Here is a 14,043-nt window from a genome sequence, read left to right as displayed (position 1 = left end):
CCTGTGTCCACACTACACTACAAACTGTCTCTGAATGTGGAGTAATGACAGGAAGCAATGTGGAACCAAGAAATATGTTTGTCTGTATAGCACCAACCATCTTCTACTCTATTTCTGATGTAATGTCCTTAACCAGTGTGTCAGACCACCACCCACCAGCATGCACAAGCTCTTTAATCTAATTTATATTTTTAGTGCTGAAATATAATGATTGATGTTAATAATATAGCTTTTAAATGTATCATTTTACAAAAAACTGGGAAAAAATAAGTACAGTAATATTATTTGATGCCACTGAGGGTTGAAATGCACACAGGAGGCATCTAGGGAGCCGATGTTCCCTACAGCTTCACTAACTGACTTGTCTATATGTTTATGTGATTTATGTTCGTGTTGATTGTGTTGATTACAAAGATCTGCAGAAGGGCTCCAGTTATTCTTCACTCTGTACATTGCTGTACATGCCTTGTATACTTTCTTCAGCTGAACTGTGTACGTTCAGGAAATATAACTATAACTACTGAATCATGCAGACTGCTCAAACAGTAACAACATTATCATCACTGAAATGGATACAAACTGAACCAAAGAGAACAAAGCAAATCCAAACCCAGTGGCTGCGATTGGAGGTCTGAGCTCCACACTGAGATCCACACCTGGGATCAAGTCTCAGATACAAGTCTCAGTAGTGGGAACTGAAAACAGGTGTGAGTAGGATGAATACAACAAAAGATCCTGCCTTCAAAAGTCCACCTTAAAAGCTCACAGACTCACTGAAATCTTTATTCTGAACTCTAAAACACTCAGAGCAGGACTAATCCCATCTCACAGCTGTCAGAGTCTCTGAGCTGGATGGACTCTGAGGTCCTCGTTTCTCCCCGATGAATCACAGTAAACAAATTTTAAAGCTTAGACTCACCCGAACTGCACAGCAGACACAGCAACACCACTGAGCTGCAGAGAGTCGACCACTGAGAGACGCACATGAAGGTGATTACGTCCTGCTGCTGGTGTCAGATACAGATTTAACTCCCAACGGTATGAAAACACCCCACTTCATCGTTTATGTACTCTGACAACCTTCAGAGTGGATCTTTGTGGAACAGTGGAAGCTCCATCACTGATCGTTCTTTCTGTCACAGCCGTCTATGATAGACTGAACAGTCAAGTGCTCCGTGCTGGTGGTTGGAGTGAAAAACCAATGGAAAGGAAGCAGAGATGTGATTGACTCAGAGACGGTGGTGGGATTTTTTTTTCTTTCCATATTTTTTGTCAGGAGTGTTTGTGTGCAGGAAACCTTTGAATACGTCCAAGGCTTGCTGTGAATTTACGTCACTGTTTATATTGTTTTGTTTACCTGTGCTATTCTTCATAATGACATCATCAGACAGTTTATTATCTTGTAAATTTCCTATGACTTGTACAGTTTAGGCAACATTGTGCTACTGTATAGTTACATTGTATGTGTCATTTAATCCACTGTTTTTGGACTTTTGTTTATTTAAATATTCTGCTTGATTCTCGGTTTGTCTGTCTAACATCCAGAGTTTTCAAGATATCGTATTGAAATATTGTGTGCTTATAGATACCAATAACAGCTTCAGCTGAGCTAATTCTGGTGAAAATCGGGTCAAGGTCACAGCAAATGTCAGTAAAACCCCTTTATCCACATTTTTTATAGATTGCCTTAAAACTTAACAACAATACACTAGGCTTGGGGAACATTAATAATCGTTTCACCCTGACCTGTATTGTTAGCGCCTAAGGTCAAAGTTCACCTTGAAAAGAATTTTCAAGAAAACATATTTAGTATAATATTAACAGGCATGGAAACAGCTGTACAACACACTTTTAATTTTTTCAATTTGACAACATCACAGTGACACCTTAACAGACTGATGTCATCATGTTGCCATGAAAAGATCATCAAAGTTGTATTAAAACCCTTCTCCTTTTACAGGGTTGTGCTCTGTGACTTCTCTTGCTTTGTGTGTTTTCTTTTAGTGAACTAAGTTTTTTTTCTTGGGTTCTCGCTGGTTTAGTGTTTGAGTCTTCCCTCAGTATTGCATTCATGTGTCCGTGTTTCCTCCTTTATCTCACTTCCTGTCTTATTTTTACAGTTAGTTGCTTTGCTATTAGTTTTGCTTCCCTCGTCTTGTCCTCTGTGATTTAGGTAAGCTGTGTCTTGTTTCCCTGTTTGCCCTTCTATGCGTATAAATTGTGGTTAACTTCTACTAGTCTTTTGTCTGTTCTGCTTGCCCTACTGTGTTTTCAGGCTTTGTTTCAGTACTTAACTTTGTTTCAGTTTCAGTACTTACTTACAGACTTAAGGATGGCTGTCTTTACTTTCTCCAGATTCTCAACGTCTTTTCTTCACTTTGCAGAAGAGTGACAGTGGATATATTGGACAAAGGATGTTGCATATGGAGCTGCCAGAGAGGAAGACCTCAGAGAAGTTTCATGCATGTAGTGAAAGAGGACATGAACAGGTTTGGTGTGACAGAGGAGGATGCAGGGTGAGATGCTAGAACATGATGTTATTTGACAAAGAAAATGTTTGAAACCTTCATTAAAATGAAGACTTCATTAAAATCCACATACACATGTTTAATTGAGAAGAAAAATTCCCCATGGGAAAACATTTCAGAAATTCAGAAGACATTTTTTGATCTTTGCAACCAGAACAAAATGAAAGCTGGAAAAAAAATCTAATTTTTACAGTTCACACCAAAAGTAATCTATAAATTTTTTTATTGTCATGTGACTCAGCAAACAGCAGAGCTCTACAAGGGAAATGCATAGCGTGGAAACAGAAAATACTGGGAAAAGATAAATAAAGACAGAATGAGAGAACATCACACTCCTCAAACGCACTTTAAACACTGACAAACTGTGAGCTGTGCTTGACATTTACAGCAGAAAACATAAATTTAAAACATATTAAAATCAAACAGACTGAACCATAAATAACAACGGTATTTGGTCATCAACAAAACGGGTTCCTTCAGGCATTAAATAACATGTTAGATGGTGTAGTACCTTTATATTTTTGTAAAATGTGTAAAATAAATCATTCCAGAAGTTCAGACAGCAGCGGAGTTATCCAGGACTGGCCTTCATTATACAAAAAGAATGAACTAAAGTGTGTGAAGACATCTTCAATCTGAACAGAGCTGTGAGGACAAATACAGCTTTTCCCTCAAGCATCAGCTCTGTGCACACACTTAAATCACAGATCACAGTGACTCCACTGCAACACACACAGTCAGGAGGATATTTTGCTGAGGAGACATTTCTATAAAGGTTTCAACAGGAAAGCAGAATAATAAGAACCACAATCAGAGTCAGAGTCAGAGGAGTCGTTGGCTTGACAGCACCTGCAACATAAACAGGATCCGGATCAGTCGGGTTAATATGAGTTACTCTTAAAGAGTCTGCTGTGCATGACATGGGGGACAGCTGTGTGAGGGAGCTACAAACCTGACATGATGAGGTGAACTTGATTTTTGAAGCAGTCGTAGGAGCCACTCTCTGACAGCTGGATGTTCTTCAGAATTATGGAGAAGTTTCCCTCCTTGTACTGATCAGGAAAACTCAATACTCGACCTGTGAACATCTGGTCCTGATACTCAGTAGATGGCACGCCATCGATGATGTAAAGCACAGGTTTGTCCTGTTTGTACCAGAAGACAGGGGGAAGTTATTGGTGTAGACGCACGTCAGCAGGACATTTTCTCCCACCAAACCACGGACCGAACCACTCACTGTGACATATCAAACACAATAGTTGTGTATACACTGACTTCACAGACAGTCCAGCAGTGATGTAGGTGAGCTGCCTATCAAGAAAGACTAAACTGTGAATTCAGAGCTGAGAGGAGGGTTACAAACCAGGACTAAGTCTAAGAAGCAGGTGCAGTTCACTAAAACAACACTGTGGAGAAAAACAAATGTACAATATAAATCGTCTGATAGGGAGGTCAAGCAATCATGCTTTCAACTGTAGCAAAAAGAACATCCACAGAGCTCACAGTTTGAGTATAAGTGTAACAGTGTCATGGTTTGCAGGGCAAGCCATGTGTAAATTAAACAAATAAATAGTAGTAAATAACAATATTCTGATTTGCAAATCTCATTAACTCTTATTTTAATCACAATAGAATCCAGAAAATATATCAAAGGTTTAAACTGAGAAAATGAGCTTTAGTGCAGAGAAGCAGCGTTTCTGGATAATATTCACATACGGCTTCTTCTCTCCACGATGATGAGCTTTAATGCTTTTGTGGAAGACCACAGTAAGCTGTGTCCACAGACAGTGATTTCTGAAAGCGTTCCAATACTGATTTCCAACCATGTCATTTGGACACAGAGTTTTCTTCACATTCTCTGAATCTTTTGGTGATATTATGTACTGTGATAATACATTTATACAAAATCCAATTTTTTCTATTAAATTTGATCCATGTAATTTTACATTCAGAAATATTATGAAATTGTTCCACAATTTGTAGATGCAGTTTGTTGCAGATTAGTGAACGTCTGCAGAAGATGCTCGTTTATATACCCAATCAGTACCTCCCAGATACTGTCACTAGAGACTAGAAAAAACACAGTAACTAGAGAAAGACAGTAAGTAAGATAATCCTTTGACTCCTTGCTGTAATTAATAATTAACACTATAAAAACACAGTGACTGTTAGCTGTAATTGTGTCTGACAGTGGGTAATAAAGCAATTTTGGGGTGACCGTGGCCCAGGGGATTGGGAAGCTCATCTGTAACCGGAAGGTTGTCGGGTCGATCCCCCTGCTCTCTCTGTCCTGATCGTTGTGTCCTTGGGCGAGACACTTTACCCTACCGCCTACTGGTGTTGGCCAGAGGGGGCGATGGCGCGATATGGCAGCCTCGCTTCTGTCAGTCTGCCCCAGGGCAGCTGTGGCTACAACTGTAGCTTGCCTCCACCAGTGTGTGAATGTGAGAGTGAATAAAAAGTAGAATTGTAAAGCGTTTTGGGTGCCTAGAAAAGCGCTATATAAATCCAATCCATTATTATTATTAATTCACTCTGGAATGAATTATTATTGATAGTAATTGGCACATGGTTGAATTTAATTTTGTGGAAACTGGCTTTTACCATAAAAACAGACATTATGCAGAGCAGTCCCAAAAGACCCAGGTGCAGAAACTGTGGATGAACCTGCAGATCAACCGGACACAACTGCACCACTGACAGAGGTGCTTAGCTGCCTCCATGTAACTCATAATCACCCACTGCAAAGTCTCATTGTATTTATCATGAAACCATTCCAACAGTCAGAGATAAACCCCAATGGAAACAGCAGACTTGCAACCTATAGGGAATCACAAGGAGGCAGGTGATTTACCAGGATACAGTTAGATGGATATAAGGAACTTTGATAGGCATTCATTATCTGAGGTTGCAAAGGGAAGTGGTTGTTCCCAGTATGTCTGATCTCTGAGAGGCAGAATCCAATCTGTCAGACTCAGAAGCAGTTGGGACTGAATTAACCAGAACTGTGAAATACTTAATCTACAAGGAGCTTGTGACAAACCTCTGTCTCTTTTTGAAAGCACCGGGAGGTTTTTCCAGCATTGACTGAATTCCACCTTCATACCAACTTTATATCATCTAAGAAGAGAATGCGAGGATTGAAATGAGCCATGGGGAAACTTAACAAACATCTGCTCACATCTGGTTGAAATCAGTTCATCCACAAAGAGCAGCAAATCAGCTGATCACAGCCTGTACAATAAGAAAATCTGCTAGAGCTTGTTGGAAATCAACCTCAATATTTTTTTTTTTACACATATACCTCATTATTTTATATGGCACAATAACATCATGATCTTTTGTCACATTTATGTTTTCCAGGATAATATACAATAGAGCGTTGAAAGAAAATGCCACACCCATCCAATACCAGGCTAGTGGAAAATTACAGGACTGGAAACCAGACCCAGTCCCAAATAAGGGAAAGACAAGTCTATACCACGGCTCCTCTGCTACTTTTTAACTAATAATATTAATATTCTTGTTGTATTTTTACTGCTTTGGTGTCGTACCCTTTCTCTGTCCGGACCACTGGACAGAGGAAGTCCATGGTCCCGTGCAAAACTTGAAACTTCAATCTTTTAATAATTTTTGAAAACGTATACTTTGAGTTTGCTCATCTTGTCTCACAAAAAGAAAAAAATTTTGTTACCAAAAGCTCTCAATAGTAATTATTGTGAGTTATGGTTCTTTTCCCCACACTGAGCCATTACAGCCAATTTCAGAGTTCCCCCACCTGCTGAATCTACTTTAACCCCTGACTGTACACATTTTCCTGTTTAGAGGCAAATTCACCCTCTACAATGTAGCAACAGGAAATAGAAATATATTTTTATTTTCCTTCCTTTTCTTTATATTCAAGCTAAGTTCAATTAAAATAAACAAATTAGACTTAAGTTTGTATTCCCATCTTCAAATGTTATTTTATTATTATGTTAATACAGCACAAGCTTTGTAGAAAATAGAAACGTCCTCCAAAGAGCTACTTTTTACTTTCTTACTTTGAGTCCATTTCAGAGCCTGTAATTTTTTTACTTTTACTTAAGTAAAGAAGTTGAATCAGTCCATCAGCTTTTACTGGAGTATTTTTTAACAGTACTATCTGCACTTCTATAGAATAGCTAAGTAAACAATGTCTGTACTTTTGCCAATTCTGATGTTTTACTCACCAGGGTAGCAAGTCGGTCACGTGACTGTATACTGTATGATGAGATAAGTTCATATTGCTTGAATGTGTTGTTACAGTAAACAAGAGCAGAATAAATGAAAACAAATTAAAAAAAAAATCTCTCAGCTTTGAAATGAAAATACACCAGAATGTATCAAACATTAATCAGATGTGCAAATATCATATTATTATGAACAAGAGCAGCTTAAAGAACCCCCAGAAAACCCTGAAAGACATTTCAAAGAAATACATTTAAACTTGTTGAACATCACATTGTACTACCATGGCCCTTGTAACCCACTGTTTATTTTTGGCCACTAGCTCCCGCAAGATTTGGGTTGGGTCCCGTGGGATGCCAGACACCAATGCTGGGCTCTACCACAGACCTCCAGGTGTGTTTAACTCCTAGTTCATGGGCAAATTTCAAAGGTGAAATGAAACCCTGCCCTCCTACGTACACACTGGCAGTCTTTTCTTTCCATCTTGGAGAAATGTTTTAACATTTTTTTGCAGTAGCAGCAGTAGTGAATGACAGTACCGATCAGTCTGTGTTGGAAACCGTGCTTCATGAAGAGTTAATGAGAAAGATCAGAAATGTGAGGTTTGTAGTGAGATGCAGGTGGCCCGGCATTGACCTGATGTCTCCAGATGAAGGTTCGGGAAGACTCGTCTCAGGTTTGGAGACACGTTTATCTGCAATAAGATAAAACCACATGAGGCAGGAGCTCTGATATCACTTCTTTTTCTTGCATCCTATGCATCTTCTAATGATATAATATGGCATAGGATTCAGAATGAAAAGAAACTTCTGAATTATTAATCCAAGCAGTTTTTCACACTGGGGAGATGCTCCTTTATTGACTGTAAGAACCAGAAGAGTTTTGAGTGCTATAAGATTATGCTGTTTGTGGGGAGTGTGATCGGTAGGAGTTGTAGTTTAACTGTGTTGTTTGAGCACGTTAACTAAACCACATGCCAATAGATGGGAAAATGTTGCTTACATCGCTTCACTGAAATTGGATATTCTCCAACTATAAGATCTCTGACGGTTGTTTGACATCATTTATTATGCCTGCCTGGATGTTTTGTTTGACCACAGTGATATGAGCACACTAAGCTGTGGGAGGAGTCTCACTGCTACCAACCTGACACAGTGACCTCGATGACCTCCTTGAAGTCCATCTGTGGGATGATGCACTTGTACAAATTGCTGTCTGATATCTGGATGCTCTTCAGGAGGACAGAGAAGTTTCCCTCTATGTACAGATGAGGAAAGCTCTGAACCCGCCCTCTGAACGTCTGATGTTGAAAGCGAACCTCTGTGTTGCCATTAATGATGTCCAACAGGATTCTCCCTTCTCTGTCCTCCCAAAGAACCTCAAACCTCTGAGGCAAACGCTGCAGCTCGGAGCAGATGCAGGGCAGCAGGACGTCATGTCCAGCCGGAGCGCAGATATCCAGACTCATCACTGGCAGATACACAAACACATATACTCATGTGTGTAACATGAATGGGACAACATATAAAAGCATGGCTCAGTGTGAGCTACACGTGAGACAATGTTTAGCAAAGCCCCTCACAGATCCCAGTCTGATCTCTCTGTTCTGAAAACATCAAACAAACTGATCACTGCAGACGTATGCAGGGGATTTAAAACCTTCCAGTGATCGAGGAAGACTCACCTGTGTCGAAGCTGATAATGAAGATGGTGAAGAGGACAGCGGGGCTGTAAAGCAAAGATATAATGTGTCAACACATGACTGCAAATATATCTCAGTGACAGCAGGTGAACTACAGGCCTCTCCCCGCTCTCTGAATACTGCAGTTTGGCTGAACAGGGCACTGATACAGGCTACTTTAAACTCTCAGCAGACCACAGGTGAAGCAGCGTTTTAGCTGCAAACATTAAAATGGATACGTTGGAAACTGTGAAAAGGAACTCACAGACAGCGCATACAAATAGAGAACAGGCTCCGGTGATTCTGCAACTTTGCAGTCACTGTGTTTTCCATGCTCCCCTACGATCGCAGCTAACTACTGAAATAAGGAGAGTGTGATCGTACAATCAATCCTAGCTATTCTGCCAGCCTTCCTGGCGCTGCCCAGTAAACTCACTGCACTGCCTCTGCAGCAGAGCCACAGACCACACCCTGCAGCAGACCCGAGGATTTGTGTGGCAGTTTCACTTTTTTTGCCATGAATGAACACAAATTATTATCTGACATCCTGAGATCACAACTAATTCAAAACTCTGCCATTCATTTGTCCCATTGGAGCTTAGTAAGGCACCATATGCCCCGTCGGATACTAAAAATCACATGAAATTGTTCGACTGGGCAAAAATGGGCAACTCATATAATCTGGTAGGAAACACAAAGAATAATAAATTTCAAGTGTTGAGTTTACAACAAAAGCCTCAATTGTGTCATTTACTACAGTAAATGACAACAAAAGAACATTTAAAAAAAAGGCATTTTAATAGGTTTCAACCAGAAGTGGCTGCAATGGAGCCATGTGGTACAACTGGATGCATATAATTATTATATTTATACATATACAATTATAGTATTGATATATTTAAGCAGCTAAAGTTGGAGCAAAAATAAAATAAAATAAATAAAAGCATGTGAACTAGACAGAAATGGCCATCATAGAGGGTTAAATCGTATTGGATCAGAGACTGAAGCTTTGAGCGACACCTAGTGGCGGTATGACACCGCCGCTCCGATATAAGCTTCGTAATTAAAGGTCTATCATCCATGAACCACTGTTTTAAATCGTCTTCAGTGCAGAAAAATGCATGTGACCAATGGCGTCACATGATTGGATCACACGAATGGTCCAAACCATTTGATAGTGTTACATAACGTGAGATCCGTGTGAACGTGTGTTTTTGAAAGCAGGAGAAAAGAAACTAAAAACTGTTTCCACATGCACGCCTTCTTCCAACCACTGCTTTACACACGTTTATAGATCCATCTTTGCAAAACTGTATTTATATCATTCTCATAAGCCCAAGTTACAGCCAGCACTTTGTTACAGAGACATTCTTCTGCTGTCTCCTATTTCACCACTAGATGTCGCTGAAACTGAGCTTTGAATGAATGAAGTGGTTCAATACTGGTGCATTTCTTCATTTGGGCATCACAAGTTACACCCAAAGCCATCAAGCTGCTGTTTAACTCCAACTTTAAGGAACACGTATCCCCAACAACATGTCACTGCTGCACCACTAACCTTATCCAAAGAGTGTCCATCAGTCTTGAACGAGCTCTGCTTCTAAGCTTGATCGCTCTGAAATCAAGCACTCTGCTACTTGCACTGCAGTCTCCAGCACATCAGTCCATCCACACAGAGCCACAGCCCTGAGCTTCGACACCCCCCCACATCCACAGTGCGTGACTGTGGTAGGGATGTGGTCTCTGGCCTGCTGCAGTGGAGTGGCGGTGCTGTGATGTCAGGGGGAACAGGTAATGGTGATGAGACTAATAGTGCCAGAGAAGACTAATGGGAGGGGTGTGTGTGTGGTGGAGGAAACCACGCAGAGAGCTGGCTCCAGGCTGGAAGACTGTGCTGAACCTAAAAGAGTGCTTGTGATCAAAATAAAGCCTTTCAGCACGCCAAGTGTACGCTGTGTGGGTCCAGTCTCTTCACAGTGACAAAAGCATCATTTGCTGCTGGCTGACTGTCTACAGTCATAGACATAGACACAGTAACCTCAGTCCCTCCCCTCTGCACAATCACCTTGTTGTTGCGTTCCACATAAAATGTGAAAACATTAACAAGTAACGCAAGCGGGCTTCAACAATTTCAGAGCTGCTGCTGTGATTTCAGTCAAATCTAATCTTTTTATGTTTGGTTTTAGTCTTTTTTTATTATCAGTGCATTTATAGCAAATGCCAGAAGCCAGATTTTAGAAGCAGCATCAAGCAGTTTGTGATAACAAATTTTTACTTAATTATAAAAAAAAATACCAAATGTGAAGATATTTCCTCTAGAATGTAATTTCATATTAGTTACCTTAACAAGTTCACAAAATCATCACAAATAGTCATTTTTTTCTCCAAGATCTACTTTTACATTGTTTAGCTGTTATTTCCATAACTATAATAAGAATGCACTAAAGTCATTACCTCCTTGCAGAGGATTCTTCAGAAATGAGAAAACACTCCACCAAAATAATCCCCTCACTGCACTGCACAGGCTTTTATACAGACACCCTTCTGAATTTCTCTTTGGTCACGTGATGTGTGTGTGTGTGTGTGTGTGTGTGTGTGTGTGTGTGTGTGTGTGTGTGTGTGTGTTACATTAGCAAGGAGGCGTGCACATGACTCTTCATCACATACAGCCATCAAAGTCTAGAAGGACATCGTGGAGACATAATCTTTGCAGTGGCTGCATCTTTGTATTTGAATAACAGAGCGTTGTTAGGAGATCATCCTGTGACTGTGACATCACAATAATTTGCCTAAATTAGTAAATCTGTCCCATAGCATATAAAATGATATATATAAAATATATAAAAAAATATGAAAATCTTATTTTCTTATATTTCCCTGCTGTGATTCAGTCTACCTTCTTTCCTCCTCCCTGTTTAGGGTTTCTGTGGCTGCAGTAATATTCGCTCCATCCATCACTGATTCCAGCAGAACTGCACTGCAGTAAAAATGAATCCTAACAACTGTAAAACAACAAAGGACAAACTGATGAACACTGATGATACAGGACCTTAAGCACAGTTAATACAGATCATAATCTGGATCTGTCATCATGCAGGAAGTAGTTTTTATTGGAGCAGTGTGACATTCAGAGTCCAGCTGTGCACTAAACAAACTGCTGTTAAAAACTATAAATGTATCAGGAGGTTAGGGATGAAATTGAAAATGCAGTTATAATTAACATTTAAAAGGTCTTCTTCACGTAGTTTACCATGTCGATCATTTTCATGAATGCTCAGCTGGTCTGTCGCAATGAATTATGAGACAGCAATTCCTCCCCCCTTTTCCTAAAGGATGGTCCAGTGTATCTTATACTTAAGGAAGCAATAAAGGAACCACTGAAGCTCCTTTCCTTAGTATCAGGAGCAGCTGTCACCGTACAGATGCTTCTGGACAATGTATCTCAGTGAGGAACCTTCCAGAGAAAACTGGACTCAAATAAGCATGCGTGAGCACGATTCACCCTGGCAATTAGTACATAAAGCCAGTCGACTGAGGAATATACAGGTGGTGGTGGAGCTGTTACTGAGACAGTGAGCTCAAAACAGCATCTGTTCCTGTGACCACCAATAAAGACTTTACCGGGAAAAGCTACCAGGAGATCAGATCAGCTACACAGTGACGGGGGGGGGGGGGGAGTTGTCTGTCTGCTGTGTTACGAAAGCAAAGAGGTGCACATGACTCTTCATCACATACAGCTATCAAAGTCTAGAAGGCTCTGCGAGTAAAAACAGAGATGATGTAATGCTGTATATACTAAAGAAAGATGCTTCCTGTTACCTGCTCTAGAAGCAGATTAGACTGCATCACTGCTGTGCACAGTCACAAACACACTGCTCAGAGGCAGATACAAATAAGCTTTATTAGTATTCATATTAGGATTTACTTCATTAAGCGGAGTGTGATGTGATGTCCTACTTCCCATCGCCCTGTAAGCTCAGTGTGTTTCTCCTCTTCATCAGAAAATAGACCAGTCTGTGAAAACAGCGCCCCTCCTCGCTCCGCCCCCTCCTCCCTGCTCTGCAGTGTTGTCCTGCTGTCACATGACTCAGTGGCACAGAGCAGAGCCATGCAGGCTGCAGTGAGTGGGGGAGTGGAGCATCGTGTAGAGGTCTGTTAGGTAGTGATGGCCAAATGAAGCTTTCTGAAGCACTGAAGCTTGTATTGAAAAACGGTTCATTACTCGAAGCTTTTCAACACAGTCCTCTCCGGTGACATCTGGTGGCGAAAATTATGAAGAGCAGCTTGAATCTGCAAAATTAAACGGACTGCTTAATTATCACTGCTCACTCCACAGAGTGGAGTTCTCTCTGATATTGCGCCACCGTTGCGTTGCTTTGAACATGTAATTGTTATTTTTTTCCTCGATTGGGGGGCTGAAAAATTTGTAATGCTTATTTGCTTAATACATTTTGATCAATAAACTTTCCTTATGAAACATGCACCATGGTGTGGCCTTTCTTTGCTTATGACTCCTTGATGTTGGTAAATACAATAAGTGAGCAATATATATAATATACATATGATAATGTACAGCACACTATGGAGTATGCCCCTGCTGTGAAGTCCTGCCTCCATCTACTTGTGCATTTAATCACTGGACAGCTGGACAGGTTCATACAAACTGTTAGATTATGCCAATTGTCCTATCCATATTTTTGACCTAGGGGTAGGATTGATTGTGAACTGGAAAGGGAAAATGCTTAGGGTGCTGAGTACGGCTGGGTATCGTCACTGATTTGTAGAATCATTTTGATTCGATACAGGATCCGATTCAATTTGATTGGAATCTGGAAGGTTTTGCCTCAGACATATTACAATTCTGATCATTTATCAGTATATATCCATATTTTTGTATCTATTAAAAGAAAGCTGACACTAGTGAGACTTAATTAGAGATGTAAACAGAGAGTTATGAAACCTGCAGCTTCAGAAGCCAGCGGGGAAAAAAAGGTAAACACAGCGCGAACCCGCCGACACATCAAAATTTGATTCTGATGCATCGGGTCCGCGCTCTGTGTTTACGTTTGTATGTTTTAGCTGTTTGGTGTTTGACGAAATTTTGTGAGGTTTAACCTGAGATGCTGGCATTTCACGCAAAATAACATTTAATTTACAAATCGCCACAGGATTTTAATGAATCAATATCACTTTATTCAATTTAGAATGGATTGTAATCAGAAAAGCGATGATCAAAACCCACCCCTAACCATGAACTTGCAAAGTAAAAACATGATCTATGTAAGGTAGCCTTTTTGTTATTTTCATTTAAAAAGAGGATTAGTTTTACTGTGCGCTGGCCGAGTCTGTTTCTTTTCTTAGAAATAATTTCTCCTGCCCAAGAGAAAATCCTCTCGCATGGAACAGAAGTGGCTGTGGAGTGCAGGAACTACACTGCAAGTTAGTAGATATGCCAACTTATGGGTCCTGCAGACTATCACCTAAAAACAATAAACAAAACGATTTTCTAAAATGTGTAGCAATGTAATTTACGTATAGTGTCAAATAAATTTTTTTAGTCTTTATTAGCTTTAATTCACATGGAAGTATTTCTAAAGTCATATGCTGTAATGATATTTACATTAT

General features: G+C 40.1%; 1 protein-coding gene and 1 long non-coding RNA gene across 5 annotated transcripts; one reads left to right on the top strand and one right to left on the bottom strand.

The window, feature by feature from the left end:
- The first annotated feature begins 1,162 nt into the window (after window positions 1–1,162).
- LOC112843959 (uncharacterized) lies at window positions 1,163–6,856 on the top strand. Of its 2 annotated transcripts, XR_003216526.1 has the most exons (3): window positions 1,163–1,241; window positions 2,385–2,516; window positions 5,892–6,856. It is a non-coding gene; the product is annotated as an uncharacterized LOC112843959 (long non-coding RNA). The 2 variants fall into 2 exon arrangements; XR_003216525.1 differs by lacking the exon at window positions 1,163–1,241 and having other exon boundaries at window positions 1,619–2,516.
- LOC100712056 (uncharacterized) lies at window positions 2,587–12,914 on the bottom strand. Of its 3 annotated transcripts, none has more exons than XM_025903461.1 (6): window positions 12,344–12,911; window positions 8,422–8,465; window positions 7,884–8,207; window positions 7,374–7,431; window positions 3,481–3,673; window positions 2,587–3,377 (listed from the first exon to the last, which is right to left on the bottom strand). In XM_025903461.1, exons 1-5 carry the CDS (start codon window positions 12,526–12,528, stop codon window positions 3,595–3,597), a joined length of 690 nt encoding a protein of 229 aa, XP_025759246.1. In that variant the 5' UTR covers window positions 12,529–12,911; the 3' UTR covers window positions 2,587–3,377; window positions 3,481–3,594. The 3 variants fall into 3 exon arrangements, with proteins under 3 accessions (XP_025759246.1, XP_025759248.1, XP_025759247.1); XM_025903463.1 differs by lacking the exon at window positions 12,344–12,911 and adding an exon at window positions 9,977–10,707; XM_025903462.1 differs by lacking the exons at window positions 2,587–3,377; window positions 7,374–7,431 and having other exon boundaries at window positions 3,484–3,673; window positions 12,344–12,914.
- Between the last annotated feature and the right edge of the window lie 1,129 nt (window positions 12,915–14,043).

This window comes from Oreochromis niloticus, linkage group LG23 (genome assembly GCF_001858045.2).
Source record: "Oreochromis niloticus isolate F11D_XX linkage group LG23, O_niloticus_UMD_NMBU, whole genome shotgun sequence".
NCBI lineage: Eukaryota > Metazoa > Chordata > Actinopteri > Cichliformes > Cichlidae > Oreochromis > Oreochromis niloticus.
Note: the sequence above shows the minus strand (reverse complement) of the source record. Positions and strands in the feature narration are given on the sequence as shown.

Coding starts and splice junctions, on each gene's coding strand:
- LOC100712056 (XM_025903461.1), bottom strand. CDS start 12,528: ATGGCTCTGCTCTGTGCCACTGAGTCATGTGACAGCAGGACAACACTG. Junction 7,432..7,883: donor CATCGAGGTCACTGTGTCAG/GTTGGTAGCAGT, acceptor ATCTTATTGCAG/ATAAACGTGTCTCCAAACCT. Junction 3,674..7,373: donor CCTTCATCTGGAGACATCAG/GTCAATGCCGGG, acceptor TGGTACAAACAG/GACAAACCTGTGCTTTACAT.